Source organism: Erythrolamprus reginae, chromosome 9 (assembly GCF_031021105.1).
Source record: "Erythrolamprus reginae isolate rEryReg1 chromosome 9, rEryReg1.hap1, whole genome shotgun sequence".
Taxonomy (NCBI): domain Eukaryota; kingdom Metazoa; phylum Chordata; class Lepidosauria; order Squamata; family Dipsadidae; genus Erythrolamprus; species Erythrolamprus reginae.
This window is the reverse complement of record NC_091958.1, coordinates 30,466,835-30,483,475: the sequence shown is the minus strand read 5'-3', so window position 1 is coordinate 30,483,475 and position 16,641 is coordinate 30,466,835. Positions and strand designations below refer to the sequence as shown.

Below are 16,641 nucleotides of genomic sequence, written 5' to 3'. Positions count from 1 at the left end.
GCGGTTCAAATCTCATCACCGGCTCAAGGTTGGCTCAGCCTTCCATCCTTCCGAGGTGGGTAAAATGAGGACCCGGATTGTGGGGGCAATATGCTGGCTCTGTTAAAAAGTGCTATTGCTAACATGTTGTAAGCCACCCTGAGTCTAAGGAGAAGGGCAGCATAAAAATTGAAATTGAATAAATAAATTGGGAGGGGTGGTTGCATGAGAGGAATAAATGCCAGCCACAACAAATTCTTTCCAGAGATTCAAGGTCATCTTTTGTTCAGCACCAGTCAGAAGTACGAGGGAGGATCGTGGCTGTTGAGAGAACCAGAATGGTCCATGTGATGAACTTGTGGGTGTGGGGTCAAGGGATGAACCTTAATCTGGGTGCATAATTGTAGGAAAAGTTAATATCGGGTTGATTACAGTTCATAACCAACATGATTCTATCAATAAGAAATGCCCACATCTCACCATCACTCTGCGGACTGTACTAGCTGCTGATCTGTTTCCGGACACAATTCAAAGTGTTGGTTATGACCTATAAAGCCCTACATGGCATTGGACCAGACTATCTCCGGGACCGCCTTCTTCCACATGAATACCAGCATCCGGTGAGGTTCCACAGAGTTGGTCTCCTTAGGGTCCCGTCAACCAAACAATGTCAGCTGGCAGGACCTAGGGGAAGAGCCTTCTCTGTGGGAGCCCTGACCCTCTGGAACCAGCTCCCCCCCGGAGATTCACACTGCCCCCACCCTCCTCGCCTTCCGGAAGAGTTTAAAAACTCATCTTTGCCGCCAGGCCTGGGGCTTTTAGATCTTCCCACTGACCAATGAATGTTTTAAGTATGATTGTTCAATGATTGGTTTGATAGGTTTTCCTTTAATTGAATTTAATGGTTGTTTTTTTAATGTATTATTAATTGGATTCATATTATTGTTCTGTTTTTGTACATGCTGTGAGCTGCCCCGAGTCCTCGGAGAGGGGTGGCATACAAATCCAATTGAATGAATGAATGAATGAATGAATGAATGAATGAATGAATGAATAAGGACTTGCAAAAAGGCCAAGGCCAAGGGAAGAGGAGAAGGAAGGAGACAGAAGAGGGAAGGAGGGAAAGGAGAGAGGAGAAGGGAATGGAGGGAAAGGAGAGAGGAGAAGGGAATGGAGGGGAGAAGGGAAGGGAGGGAAGGAGAATGAAAGACAGAATGAGTTGAATTCTCATCAGAGTAAAAATGTGATGTATTATAAAGGAAAATGTATAATAAAGACTTTTTTTTTTTAAATAAAGTTTGCAAAGGATTTGTCTAGTTAACTTTAGGCTACTTTAGTCTAGTCTGATCTAGTCTGGCCTCCAAAAAAAAAGTTCAACAATTTGTTGCACGTTTCAGTGACCCAATTTTTTACTTTTGTCCCTACATTGTCTGGGCTTAAATCTCCTTCACACAAATACCTGCTGAGTCGGAGCTCCAAAATGCGGATGCGAAACATGGCCTCTGAGCAGTAGTTCAAGTAGGCGTCTTCATCCTCCAAGGTCATGTTGAGTTGGTTCTGCTGGTACCACTGCTGCTTCTTCTGGAGTTCTTGAGTTTCCTATGGAAAGAGACAGAGAGAGAGAGAGAATGGCTGAGTTCACAGCGCAGGTAAATCTGCATGACAGAAAAGACAAAGGCTGTGAGCTGCCATCTAGTGGTCAACAAGTAGGATAGATGCATAGATCATATCTATAATAGATCATAGATGAGTAGGCTTACAATAATAATAACAGTGATGGAAGGCACCTTGGAGGTCATCTAGTCCAAACCCCTGATCAGTCATGAGTCCCACAGAGTCTCAATCTCAATCATCAGCTCTTTAGATCAGGGGTCTCCAAACTTGGCAACTTTAAGATTTGTGGACTCCTATTCCCAGAATTCTCCAGCCAGCTTTGCTGGAGAAATCTGGGAGTTAAGTCCACTAGTCTTAAAGTTCCCAGGTTTGAAGATAAAACTGATGAAGACTCAGAAGTCGGAACTGCCTGAATCAAGGTATCTGCAGAATTTGCCTCCTCACCGCCCCCCCCACCCAAAAAAAGAATAGAAGCACTTTTCAAGGTCACTACCACTATCTTGTCCTTTTTTGATCATCTCCTGCAAACATCCCAGTTTGGAACCAGTGTGCCAGCAGTTGAGCAGACAAACAAATGGAACCCAACTGATGGAACCTGAGGGGCAGCATGAAGCTTTGGGGATATAAAGATTCCGAAAGATGCCCTAATTTATTCATGAGTCACGAGCCAAACTCCAAAAGAAATGCAGTGATTTATTATGAGTGACATTTTGGCAATACTCCGATACCGTCAGAACTGAGCCCACGTAGGTTGCATGCCCTCATGACCCTGTTTCCCCCATCCTCACTGGACATGTCATCAATCACATTCTCCAATGAACCCCATTGGTGGGCTGTGAACCCCACACCTCTCCTTTTGACTCTGGCAACCCAGGATCCAATCAGTAAAAGAATCGTTTGTGGAATGCAGTTTTAGTTAGTACAGCCCTCCCTCTGCTTCTTTTGGCAACTTGAAAGCTTTGCAAGTTGACAGGTGATCCACCTTGTCTTAGCCCAGTGCTTCTCAATTATTTTCTGTTACGTGCCCCCTAGAAAAAAGTAAACATTTTGTATTTTCCCCAACTCTCTAATCTGGGCCCCAATGGAATTTTAGTATTAATACTTATTATTTTACTTATTATAAGCTGCATGCAAACTCTTGGCTGGGGAAGGTCTACCCACTTACCTGGGAGTCAGTAACACTAAACTGAGAGGAGCCTGTTTTTGGTTAGTCAGGCAGAGGCTACCGTGGTTAGGGCCCTCTTCTGATACGGGGCCAGGCCAGCTCAATCAAGCCATGTTTTGGGGTTACTGGCCTAGCCCATAGGCACCACCCCTGCCGGGCACACAAAGCGAATGGTGTGGAAGGAGGCTTCAGGGTGCCACTCGGAGCTTTCGCCCAGCTGCAGAGGAGGCCCTTCCTTGTCCAGCAGCAAGTTCGCCACACCGTTCATGGCTACTACACCGCCTGCTGGGTGCCTTCTCTTCTGGGCTGGGAGCAGCGTGCAACTGGGAAAACATTCCCCGCCTGGGGGAATCGATCGAGAGGGAACACGCATGCCCCCCTGCATCGCTCTGTGCCCCCCTCAGGGGGATGTGCCTCACTATTGGAGAAGACATTCTTCCCCTTGCACAGAGAAAATCTAGCAAAGGCTTCCAGCTCTGGCCTTGGTGGTTCCAGTGGGCCAAAGGTGCTTTATAGAAACTCAACAAGAACCCCTGGTTGGGGTCCTAGAAGTGGAGATGCCTATCTAGGCAAGCCAACTCTTGCTTTGGGCTATGAACCAAATGGCCGCCTAGGTACCTTCTCAAATCGTGCTTGGATGAGGTTGGCCTTGTCAACAAGCCGATGCTTGAAATCATTCAGGCAGTCTTCTTTCAGGCGCAAAGCAAGCCACTTGGTCATCTTCTCAATGCCTCCCACCTGAATCAGGAAAGGCGCCAGGTAGTCTAGCTCCTGCTCCACTTGGCGCTGGCGCTCCTCTTGCTGCAGGCGCTCCTGGAGAGAAAGGGGACAGACCCAAACTGTTAACTCCTCGACTTTACAACCCCACCAGAAACACAAAGGCCTCAAATTATGACTGGCCAGGAAGGCTGATGCTGAAGCCTGATTGGCTAAGCACAAGGGGCCTTTCGAGCGGGAAGTTAAAAAATTGTGATTGGTTGGCTATTTGACAGCCACACTATAAAAGGAGCTTTCAGAAGCCTGGTCGCTGTTCTATTTAAGCTGCGCTGGAGCAGTGCTGGAAAAGCCAGAATAAAACTTCCCTGTTTAAAAGGCTAAGCCTCTGCTAAGTTCTGTCAGTGCAAAGACTCACCTGTCTAACAGATACGCTTGATGTGGAGCTTGATGGCAGCCCCGCTGGGTAGGCCAGAGCACAAAATCAATTCCACAGAAAGGCTAAAACTTGAGACCTTTCCTCCCTTTTATAGGATTGTCGATCATAGAATCCCAGGGCCGGAAGAGACCTTGGAGGTCTGTGAGTCCAGGGATTCTCAACCTGTGGTCCACAGACTCCAGGGGGGGCTGCAATGGCATCACAGGGGGTCCGGGAAGGCTTGAAGCAATGTTATGATTTAAATCTTGGGAATCTGTGGCCATAGTCCATGGCCAGGAAAGGTATTCAAAGGCAGTCCATGGCAAAGGAAATGTTCAGAACCACTTCTCTTGTCCTGCCCAAGGTAAAAGACTGTATACCAGGGGTATCAAACACAAGGCCCACAGGCCAGATCCGTCCTGCGATGTGGTTGGATCTGTCATGTGATGTGGTTGGATCCGGCCCATGGGGCTGCCCCGGAAAGTATAAGGGGCCGACCTGCATTGCTTCAGCCCGGTCTACCCAGGTTGCTTCAGCCCAGTCTATTAGGTTGCTTCAGCCCAGTGTACTCAATGGGAAGAGGAAGCATTGGGCCAGCATGGCTTCGACCCAGTCTACATAGTGCAAAGAGAAAACATGCCATCAGTTTGGGGAATAGCATCAAGCTGTCCATGCCCATCCAGTTGGCCACACCCACCCAGTCAGCCATACCTGCCTAGCCACCCGAGGTCAATCATAGCCCTGATACAGCCCTCAATGAAATTGAGTTTGACACCCCTATTTATACCTAGGTGACAGGTGCTTTGTATCTCCATCAAGATCATTTTCCCTACACTATTATAGCAGAGGTGTGGAACAATGGATATTTTATGATTTGTGGACTTCAACTCCCAGAATTCCTTAGGAATTACCATATTTTTTTTGGGGGGGGGGTATAAGACACACCGGAGTATAAGACGCACCTTAGTTTTTGAGGGAGGAAAATAGGGGAAAAAATATGCTTACCCGATATTCATCTGGATAGCATCCTTAATCTGATCAGCTTCAGCACATTATTTTTATCCTCTGGTTTAAAAAACCTTATTTGGAGAGAGTAACAATAAAGAGCTTGCAAGCCGATAAGAGCTGGGAACATTGTTAGCACCTCATTAGGGCTGGAAAGAAACTTATTCAGAGCAAGTACAGCAATGAAAAAAAGCCTGCAAAGACTTAGGGGTGGGAAAATATTCTTCGCAGAGAGTAACAATGAAAAGACTTGCAAGCCAGTAAGAGCTGGAAAGATCGTTAGTACCTAGTGAAGGTTGGGGGGGAAAAAAGGCTTTGATAAATACATTCAGAGTATAAGACGCACCCAAATTTTCAGCCTCTTTTGGGGAGGAAAAGGGTGCGTTTTATACTCCCAAAATATGGTCAGTCCACAAGTCATTAAAAGACCATCCTTTCCCTCCACTGCTCTACAGGAACTAAGAAACTCAAAACCATCACAGATTCCTCTGGTCTCATCCTGTCCCAGATGCACAAAACATTGAGGCTGTGCAGGACCCAGAAAACATTGTACATTTAAGGCACATGGGAAAGAGAAGAAGTACAGTGATCCCTCGTTTTTTGCAGGGGATGCATTCCAAGACCACCTGCGAAAAATGAATTTCCATGATGTAGAGGAAATATATTTTTTAATGTTTTTAACTAGTACAGTAATACCTTGTCTTACGAACCTAATTGGTTCCTGGGGGAGGTTTGTAAGGTGAAAAGTTCGTAAGACGAAACATTGTTTCCCATAGGAAACAATGTAAAATGAATTAATCCGTGCAAGGAAAAAAAACGCAAAAAAACGCCGCCGCACAGTTGTCACCTTTTGAAACAGCCAGGCGCTTCTCAGCATTCTCCCAATGCCGAACCCGGAAGTTCAGCAAAAGTTCGGGTTCGGGTGGCCGCCAAGAAGCCCCGCCGCCCGGCTGTCACCTTTTGAAACAGCCAGGGGGCTTCTCGGCATCCTCCCGAACCTGAACGCCAAACCTGAACTTTGCCGAACTTCCGGGTTCGGCATTCGGGAGGCCGCCAAGAAGCCCCACCACCCATCTGTTGTCTTTTGAAACAGCTGGGGGGCTTCTCAGCGGCCTCCCGAACACCAAACCCGGAAGTTCGGGTTTGCCGTTCGGGTTCGGGAGGACGCCGAGTAGGCTCCCGGCTGTTTCAAAAAGCGACAGCCGGGCGGCGGGGCTTCTCAGCGGCCACCCGAACCTGAACTTTTGCCGAACTTCCGGGTTCGGCATTCGGGAGGCCGCTGAGAAGCCCCGCCGCCCAGCTGTCGTCTTTTGAAACAGTCGGGGGGCTTCTCGGCGGCTTCCCACGTTTCGGCCGGCCAGGAAGGACATCTTTGTGATGTCAAAGCTCCGCCCATGGAATTCCCTATTGGGATTCCCCACCTCCTTTCCAGCCTCCTGACCAGACCGACAACTCCACGGTCTTTTGAAAAGCTAACAGCTGGGCGGCGGGGCTTCTCAGTGTCCTCCTGAACCTGAACGCCGCTGCCGAACTTTTGTTGAACTTTTGGGTTCGGCGTTCAGGAGAACGCCGAAAAGCCCCCTGGCTGTTCCAAAAGGTGACAGCTGGGCGGCAGGGCTTCTCGGTGTCCTCCTGAACCTGAACGCCGCTGCCGAACTTTTGTTGAACTTTTGGGTTCGGCGTTCAGGAGAACGCCGAAAAGCCCCCTGGCTGTTCCAAAAGGTGACAGCTGGGCGGCAGGGCTTCTCGGCGGCCTCCCGAATGCCAAACCCGGAAGTTCGGCAAAAGTTCGGGTTTGGCATTCGGGTTCGGGAGGACGCCGAGAAGCCCCCCGGCTGTTTCAAAAAGTGACAGCCAGGCAGCGGGGCTTCTCCATGGTGGCGGCGGGTTTATAAGACGGAAAAAGTTCGGGAGAAGAGGCAAAAAATTTCCGAACCCCAGGTTCATATCTCGGATTGTTCATATGGCGAGGGGTTCGTATCACGAGGTACCACTGTATTTGGACTTTTACAACCCTGTCTATATTGTTAACAACCTATCGCTGCTGACTGCTGAGAGAGACCGGCTTCTCTCAGCGGTCAGCAGTGGTGGTAGCGGCTTTCCTGTAGTGGGGCAGTGGCAGACGATCTTCAGAGAGTTGAGGAACATCCACAAACTGGAGGACAAGACAACATGAGCCTTCCCTGTGAGGCGCGGGCTGAAGGAAGCTGCCGCTGCAGTTTCCCACACACACACACGCGCAAACCGTCCCTGTCCCAGCGTTCTAAGGCACGAGGCCTCTGCCGGGAATGGGGATGGGGGGGCACAGCAATGGCCGTGAATATTTTGGATATTCATCTTTCACGGTTTTCCTGGATTTTCCTTCATTGTCTTTTTTAAATTAATTTTTTTATTAGTTTTAATTACAGTATAAGACTCACACAACATAAAACAAGTGTTTTGTGAATTGTGCCCACCACCAGACAAACATTCATACCCCACCACCAATCAGGGGTGTTTCTAGTATAAACTATTTTAACCCAAGAGCAAAATATCTATTTACATATTATAAAGTGATTCCAATTTGTTTCTTGTAGCTTGGTCTCAGATTCTACTCGCCATGTATCGTCTTACCATGTCCCATCATCCCATCAGTTGTCGCAACTCAGTTTCATTAACCAAATTCATCCTTTTTTCCATAATCTCAAAATGAATGTGGTCCACCATGTACTGGTACCAATTTTGCATTGTCCATTTTGTCGCATCCTTCCAACCCAAGACTATTACCACTTGAGCGCTTTCTATCGCTGCTTGTTTTATTTCTCTAAATTCCCCCATCTCATTACTTTTGACTAATACTGCCATTTCCTTAGTAATTATCCATTGTATATTTAACATCCTATTAATATCCTCTTGCACTTTTTGCCAAAAGTTCTGCACTACAGGGCATTCCCAAAACATATGTATAAACACTCCTTTATCTTGGCACCCATGCCAACAATACCCTTAACATTCTGCTGAAAGTATGCGAGTTGAACGGGTGTGTAATACCACTTATGTAATATTTTCCTTCCCATTTCCCTAACTCTTGTATTCTTAGTTTTCCTTATATTCTCTACTATATTTTTCATCTCTTGCGCCTCTACTTGCATCTCATTTTGCCACCATTTAATCAATCCTTGGATCACATCCCCGTCTGACTGCACTAACATCTTATATATATTACTTGTTTGCACCTTTTCTCTAACTCTATCTCCTCCCTAAATAGTGCTTCTTTATTCTCCCTTTCATTCAGATATTTACATATTGCATTTGTTTGTAGCCATCTCCCCTTACCCAACCACCATTCTATACGATTGCTACTTGGCCTCCCATCCTTCTCATATAACTGTTCTATCTTAATTATCCCTCTTCCCTTCAACTCTCATATAACCCTATTTATATTTGTTTCATTATTTCTATTTATTACATATAGTGATGACAGTTTTGATTTATATAATCCTATTTTCCCTGCCATTGTTTCCAAATTTCCATAGTCCTTTTCATGGGACCTATTAATTTATCTAAGTCACTCCTATTCCACCTTATAAAAATTAATTCTCTATTCTTCACCCCATTTATCTGTTTCTCCAATTTCATCCATTTATTTTTGATTTTCAATTTTCCTTCATTATCTGCGATATAGCGGCCATAAGCCCCCTTTGAAAAAAATCCGTGAAGTAGCAAATCCGCGAAAGATAAACCGCGAAGTAGCAAGGGATCACTGTATTCCTGAAATAGTCAACTTTCAAAACCAGGAAACATCCAAACAGCCAAATTTTGGCAGCCACTTTATTTCTTTTCTTTTTTCTTAAAAAGAAAATTCATTAATAAATTGCAATTTATTGATGAATTTGTCTGCTTTTAACTTGTACGATTTAAGGGCATGCTGAAAATACTCAGAAATGGTACTGGGAGAATTTGGGTAAATCAGGAAGTAAGGGTTGCTAGAAGGCAAGCCAGAACAATCAGCCTCAAGAACCATTCATAATTTTAAATCCAGCAGACCACTAATGATTTTTTTAAAAAGCTAAATAGGTATTTAGTGCAATATACCACCAAAATTTTCCCACAGAGCACCAGTGGTCCATGGATTACCAGCTGGTGACCATGGTTCTAAATGACTCTCCTTCCCATTTTCCTTTTAAAAACCTCCAGAAAAATAGGTGAATTCAGGTTTTTCACTCCAATTCCTCCTGTGATATCATTGAGAATTTGTGCTTCACCCAGAACCTTGGGGAGTAATTTATTGTTCTTAAAGACACAAATGTTGCCTGTCCTTCTCAAGAACCTTGGGGTGCCAGTTAAGATGCCAAGAATTCCCATATTTCAATCCGTAAGTCCCTCTATGGTTTTGATAATTTCTAAGGATAATAAATACTGTGTAGGTCAATCCAAAAGAACCTCCAGCTTACTATGGTTTCACGATGTTCTTTACTCTTCTCGTTCCTCTCTGTGTCATAAATGGAGACACTCAGCTTGCTAGCAGTTTCTTCCTCTTCTCGAATCCTCAGAAGATCCAGGACCTTTGATGGGATGGAGATATCAGAGATAGAGGGTTGACCATGGAAAGCACCCCAAAAAACCATCTCATTCAACTTCTGCAGGTGCAGGAAAACCAGTTTGTGAAGTTGGCCCAGCTATGGACTTTAGGAAACAAAGACTTTTAGACTCCATGATTGAAACGAAATGTTACCTTTTTTTTTTTACTAAATTTGAGCAGTTACCGCAAAAGCAAAGCTGGATTTAAATATTTCAGTGTAAAGTCTACAGTTTTCCCCTCCTCAGTGCCAATCCCACTCCTTTCTGGCGTTCTGCAAATGGCTCCAAAGTTTGGCACCTTTTGGTAGTTTCCCATTACCTTCTCAGGGATCATCCTTAGTCCTTAAACTATTTTGCTCTGATTTGACACCTCTGGTTCCTGTTTCCCTGTCATTCCCACCTTTGCTTCCCCATCATCATTGCTTCCCCAGTTCGTAAAGGAACGGCTGTAAGTTGAGAGTCACCTGTAAAACTCTCTGTCAAGCCAGTGCAGACGCTGGTGATAATTAACGGCTTGCTACACTATCTATAGAAGACCAGATGTTTATGGAAACCTGGGAGGGGGGATTTTCAGGAGGGAGCAGATGCAGCCACAAAGCATTCTTTCAAGGGGTTCAAGGCCATCCTATGCCCACTCACCTGGGTGGAAGCAGAAGGAGGACTGACCACGCTGGCACAAACTGAGTGGGCAACATGACAAATTTGTGGGCGGGAGACAAGGAACATGAACTTTCAACTGGGTGGGAACCTCAAATTCAGGCTTCCCAGTGCAGGTGTCAGGATGACTCCGGCAATAAATTGGAGCTTTGAGGAGTACTTTGACTTGGACTCTGATTTAGTTTGAATGTTACCTGGAACCTTGCATGGGATTGCTGCGCTCAGCACAGGATTTCTGGGTTTTTAAGCTTCTGCACATGCACAGAAGCAAAAAGGCCCAGAAATAGCCCAAAATAAGGTAGGTGACCACCGCTGCTTGCCCCGCTGCCCCCACGGCTTGCTGTCGCTCCCCATGCTCACCCCTGCTCCTCCCGCCATGAGCAGCAGCTCTGCTGCAAGTGGTCTGCCCACCACCTGCTCTGCCACCCCGCCCGGCCCTTTCCTTGCTCTGGCGCGTGACCTCCTGTGGGGGCAAGAAGAAGAGGGACCATGGCGCAAGGAGCAGGCTGGGTGGCCCCGAGCCCCAGCTGTGCGGCCTCTCTGTGCTCTCCCGTGCCGCAGGCATCACTCTCCCATAGTGTGGGAGAGCAGAGAGCAGGTGACACGGCCGGACCTCGGGCAGGCTGCTTTTGCTGTCCTTCCGGCAGCCAAAATGGCTGGTTTCTTTGCTTCTGCACATGCGCGGCAGCAAAAAACCCAGTAATTTTTACCGGAATTGAACCTACGTGCTCCATTGCCGTCACCAGAATGGCATTCCCACTGCTCTGGCGTATAGCCCATCCCTGTTCTTTCTCTTCCCCACCACCCAGTCAGAGCTGAGGAATCTTCTTGGATGAGAAGCAAAACGTCTTCAAAGAAAAACCAGAAAGTCCAGTTGCCTCTTGAAAAAAGCACCTTTGGGACAACCGGGACCTGGAGGACTGAGAATCTCCATGGACATTTGAGATTAGAGGCTAAAGGTGGGTGGGATGGGGAAGGCCAAGAGAGGGTTGCTATCGGTACGGAGAATAGAATAGAATAGAATAGAATTTTATTGGCCAAGTGTGATTGGACACACAAGGAATTTGTCTTGGTGCATATGCTCTCAACGTACATAAAATAAAATATACAATTGTCAAGAATCATGTGGTACAACACTTAATGATTGTCATAGGGGTCAAATAAGCAATGAAGAAGCAATGAGAAGGATGCAAAAAGCAGCTTTGCTTCTCCTGAATGCATGTGTGTGTGTCCCAGCATGATTTTTCTTCTGGGCATGCACAGGAAGCAAAATCTCATGAGGGGAGGCACATGCTCATGAGATTTTGGCAACTTTTTGCTTCTTAGCATGGACGGAAGCAAACAAGTTGCCGAAATCTCTCTCTCTCTCTCGTCCCCTTGCGAGATTTAGCTTCCTGCGCATGTGTAGAAGAAAAATCTGGCTGGGAGGCGCATGGGCACACACAGGAGAAGAGAAGCTGCACGTGCAACATGCCAGTTGCAGACTTCTTCTTGGGGGAAGCAAGAACGGACATTGAGGGACAATCTAGAGAGAGGCAATGAGCCATTTCACTTCTCTTTTACGTGCGCAACCACAGAGCAGCCAGGGAAAGTGGGCAAGGCGGCACTCAACCAGAGAGACTTACCAGAAGACAAGGCGGTGTGCACCACCTGCCAGCCATTTTCCCCACACACACACTGGTACCCAGTGAAGGGCTACCAATTTTTTTACTACCACACTGTGGCCATGGCTTATGCAGGACGCCCTGCATTTTCTTTCAACATCTTTCAATGCAAATTGGGGGCTCTGGGGTGGAGCTCCATTTCCCCTACCCCACTGTGTTGTCCCCCCATCCGAGCAGCAGCTCACCCCTGCCAGTACCTCTATCTCAGATTCCCACACTAGATGCCGGGAACGTTTCTCATCTTCGATTAGCTGCATCAGCATTTCGTAGAGGTGGAACAATTTCTTTTCTTTCTCCACAGACCCCGCCTGAGAACAAATGGAACCAAAAGTGGATTTGTGAGCCTTAAAGTAGATTGAGCTAAGTAAATTCAAAGTAGCTGCAGAAACAAGTCAGGTGTTCGCTGACAGTGGAGAACAACCTACAGCGTGCGCTTGAGATCGCTGGGCTGTTTTCTCCTTTCTGTGGGCCTGTGTTGTTGTTGTTTTTAAATTTCCAGAAATGATCCCCACATTTCTATTCCATTTGCTCCTGAAATGTATATTCTACACTCCCCCCCCTCCCATCCATTCAATCAGGTCTAAAACTCATCTGCAGGTTTTTAGCCTGATGCCTTAGGATTACACCAAACTGTAGCATATTTTGTAGCAATAGCTCTTAGACTTAAATACCACTTCATGTGAGAAAGAATAGCAATAGCACTTACATATTGCCCCACAGTGCTTTACAGCCTTCTCTGAAGGGTTGACTGAGTCAACCTTCAGCTGGACGAGATTGGACTCCTGGCAGTGGGCAGAGTTAGCTTGCAATACTGCATTCTAACAGGAAAGAAGGGAGGGAGGGAGGAAAATAGCAATACAGTAGTCCCTCGCTATATCGCGCTTCACCTACCACGGCTTCACTTCATTGCGGGTTTTGAAGTCAGCGTTGGCACAGATACGGCGCTTAGAAGTTTGGAAGGGCAGGACAAGCCAACCAGCCCGCGGCTGGGCGAATGATGAGCGGGGCGGGGATTGAGCTCCGGCGGAGGCCCATCCCCTCGTTCAACCCGCCTCGCCTTTGCCGAGAAGGCAGTCTTTGGAGGCGCGCTTAGTAGTTGGCGGCGGCGGCAGTGTGCTTGAGGTTGTAGAAAGAGCTCCCGGCAGCGCACGAATGAGTGAGCGCGAGCAAAGAAAGGAACGCGACGCGGCGGGGATTTCCAGACTGGGCTCAAGGGTGGGAGAGGAAGTGCTGGGCGGGTGGAGGGGGGGAAAAAAGAAAAGAAAATAGAGAGAAAGAGAAAAAAAGAACCAGCCGGGGCAGCTCACCAGGGACTTTCCAGCCGGGGCAAGGCAAAAAAGACAACGTTTGGCCGAACTGCTGCAAAGAATAGCAGTGGGTCGGGAATGCTCAGGGGCGGCGATTCTTTTGCCCCCCTCCCCTTCTTTTCCTCAGGCGCAGAGTAGGTAGTAGTGGGGGGGAAGGTTAGCCAGCCGTTGCTTGCCTCCAGGCATCCGGAGCTGGTGGGAAGGAGGAAAAATTCCCCATCGCGGATTTCACCTATCGCGGCCAGGTCTGAAACGTAACACCAGTGATAGGTGAGGGACTACTGTAGTACTGAAGACCTATATACCACTTCACAGTGCTTTACAGATTTACAAAGTCAGCCTATTGCCCCCAACAATCTGGGTCCTCATTTTACCAGCCTCGAAAGGATAGAAAGCTGAGGCAACTTTGAGCCAGTCAGGATTGAACTACTGACAATGGGCAGAGTTAACCCACATTATAGCCACTGCACACCAAGGGAGGGAGGGAGGACAAGGACAATAGCACTATATATAACTTCATGTGGGAAAGAGTAGTCAGTTGCACCTAGATTTTTATCATGTGGCATAATAACAGAGTTGGAAGGGACCTTGTAGGTCATCTAGTCCAACCCTCTGCGCATTAGGTGATCATTTCTGACAAATGACAATCCAGTCTCTTCTTGAAAGTTTCCAATGATGAAGCTCCCACAACTTCCGAAGGCAACTTCTGTTCCACAGGTTGATTGTTCTCACTGTCAGGAAAGTTCCTCCTTATTTCCAGGTGGAATCTCTCCTTGATCAGCTTCCATCCATTATTCCTTGTCTGACCTTCAGCTGCCTTGGAAAACAGCCTGACCTCCTCCTCTCTGTAGCAGCCCATCAAATATTGGGAGACTGCTCTCATGTCTCCCCTGGTCCTTCTCTTCACTAGACTAGCCAGGCCCAATTTCTATAACCATTTTACACTATGGAGATAATGTTATATGGTTATACAGTTATAAAGTATGAAGAACAATGTCACTTTTTTCAGTGCCGTTATAACTTTGAATGGTCACTAAATGAACTGTTGTAAGCCAAGGTCTACCCCAAATTCAAGGTATCACTGTACAGGGGGACACCTAGATTTTGCTTGTCCTTTCTACACTTCCTCAACTATGGCAAAGCTGAGTAGTTAACCACTAGATATACAAAGCCCAACATCTGCTTTATTCTGTTTCCTTAAACAGGAAACATCTAGCTCGGTGGTATTCAAGGGAAGAAACGTTTTATGAATTGCAAATTGTGCTTCTATCTATTCTTATTTGAACCAGAGCCTCAATACAGTCAGGGGACTAATTACATTGTGCCAACTGATTTGAATTCATTTATTTTACTATCCTATGAGTTCATGCTGTTGTTTTATAATGCTCCGGGGTCATGCAGTGGTTAGAGTGCAGCATTGCAAGCTCCTTCAGCTAACTGCTGGCTGTAGCTCACCAGTTCAAATCTCACCACCGGCTCAAGGTTGACTCAAGTGTCCATCCCTCCGAGGTGGGTCAAAGGAGGACCCAGATTGTTGTGGGGGAAGAGGCTGATTTTGTAAACTGCTTAGAGAGGGCTGTAAAAGCAGTGTGAAGTGGTATATATCTGCCCTGAGTCTCTGGAGAAGGGCAGCCTAGAAATTGAAATAATAATAAATATAAGTCTAAATGCTAATTCCTGTTCTGCTCACAGACCTCTGATAAATTCCAATTCCCAGAAAGTAATAATGTAATATAATAATCGAGGTGACTGGGGCACGTACATGTCCACCTGTCTGGGAAGAGTTTGATCTGGTGACACCTGATGAAGTGGACAAGGTCATTGGACCTGTGAGTTCCGCTACCTGTCTACTGGATCCGTGTCCCTCCTGGTTGGTCCCGGCCAGCAGGGAGGTGACACGGAGCTGGGCCCAGGAGATCACCAACGCTTCCTTGGGGAGGGGAGTTTTTCCAACACTCTATAAAGAAGCGCTTGTGCGCCCCCTCCTCAAGAAGCCTTCCCTGGACCCAGCCGTACTTAACAACTATCGTCCAGTCTCCAACCTTCCCTTTATGGGGAAGGTTGTTGAGAAGGTGGTGGCACTCCAGCTCCAGCGGTCCTTGGAAGAAGCCGATTATCTAGGTCCCCAGCAGTCGGGTTTCAGGCCCGGTTACAGCACGGAAACCGCTTTGGTCGCGTTGATGGATGATCTCTGGCGGGCCCAGGACAGGGGTTTATCCTCTGTCCTGGTGCTCCTCAATCTCTCAGCGGCTTTCGATACCATCGACCATGGTATCCTTCTGCACCGATTGGAGGGGTTGGGGGTGGGAGGCACTGTGCTTCAGTGGTTCTCCTCCTACCTCTCTGGCCGGTCGCAGTCGGTGTTAGTGGGGGGTCAGAGGTCGGCTCCGAGGTCTCTCCCTTGTGGAGTGCCTCAGGGGTCGGTCCTCTCCCCCTTGCTATTTAACATCTACATGAAACCGCTGGGTGAGATCATCCAAGGACATGGGGTGAGGTATCATCAATATGCCGATGATACCCAGCTTTACATCTCCACCCCATGCCCAGTCAACGAAGCGGTGGAAGTGATGTGCCGGTGCCTGGAGGCTGTTGGGGCCTGGATGGGTGTCAACAGACTCAAACTCAACCCGGATAAGACGGAGTGGCTGTGGGTTCTGCCTCCCAAGGACAATCCCATCTGTCCATCCATTACCCTGGGGGGGGAATTACTGACCCCCTCAGAGAGGGTCCGCAACTTGGGCGTCCTCCTCGATCCACAGCTCACATTAGAAAACCATCTCTCAGCTGTGGCGAGGGGGGCGTTTGCCCAGGTTCGCCTGGTGCACCAGTTGCAGCCCTATCTGGACCGGGACTCATTGCTCACAGTCACTCATGCCCTCATCACCTCGAGGTTCGACTACTGTAATGCTCTCTACATGGGGCTACCTTTGAAAAGTGTTCGGAAATTTCAGATCGTGCAGAATGCAGCTGCGAGAGCAGTCATGGGCTTACCCAGGTATGCCCATGTTTCACCATCACTCCGCAGTCTGCATTGGCTGCCGATCAGTTTCCGGTCACAATTCAAAGTGTTGGTTATGACCTTTAAAGCCCTTCATGGCATCGGACCAGAATACCTCCGAGATCGCCTTCTGCCGCACGAATCCCAGCGACCGATTAGGTCCCACAGAGTGGGCCTCCTCCGGGTCCCGTCAACTAAACAATGTCGGTTGGCGGGCCCCAGGGGGAGAGCCTTCTCTGTGGCGGCACCGACTCTCTGGAACCAACTCCCCCCGGAGATCAGAACTGCCCCTACTCTTCCTGCCTTCCGTAAACTCCTCAAAACCCACCTTTGCCGTCAGGCATGGGGGAACTAAACATCTCCCCCTGGGCACATTTAATTTATACATGGTATGCCTGTGTGTGTGTCTGTTAGTATATGGGGTTTTTTAAATCTTTAAATATTTTAATTAATTGAATTATTTATGATTTGTTTTACACTTGTTGTGAGCCGCCCCGAGTCTTCGGAGAGGGGCGGCATACAAATCCAAATAATAAATAAATAAATAAATAAATAAATAA

At 47.5% G+C, this 16,641-nt stretch overlaps 1 protein-coding gene across 7 annotated transcripts in view; it reads right to left on the bottom strand.

The window, feature by feature from the left end:
* The window catches only part of DRC7 (dynein regulatory complex subunit 7), a 95,121-nt gene that overhangs the window by 3,203 nt on the left and 75,277 nt on the right, over positions 1-16,641 (bottom strand). For all 7 annotated transcript variants that reach the window (XM_070760696.1, XM_070760700.1, XM_070760701.1 and 4 more), the window contains 4 exons: positions 11,974-12,084; positions 9,329-9,439; positions 3,377-3,571; positions 1,439-1,578 (listed from right to left, as the gene is read on the bottom strand). In XM_070760696.1, the coding sequence (XP_070616797.1) occupies positions 1,439-1,578; positions 3,377-3,571; positions 9,329-9,439; positions 11,974-12,084 (557 nt within the window). The remainder of the gene's footprint in view (positions 1-1,438; positions 1,579-3,376; positions 3,572-9,328; positions 9,440-11,973; positions 12,085-16,641) is intronic.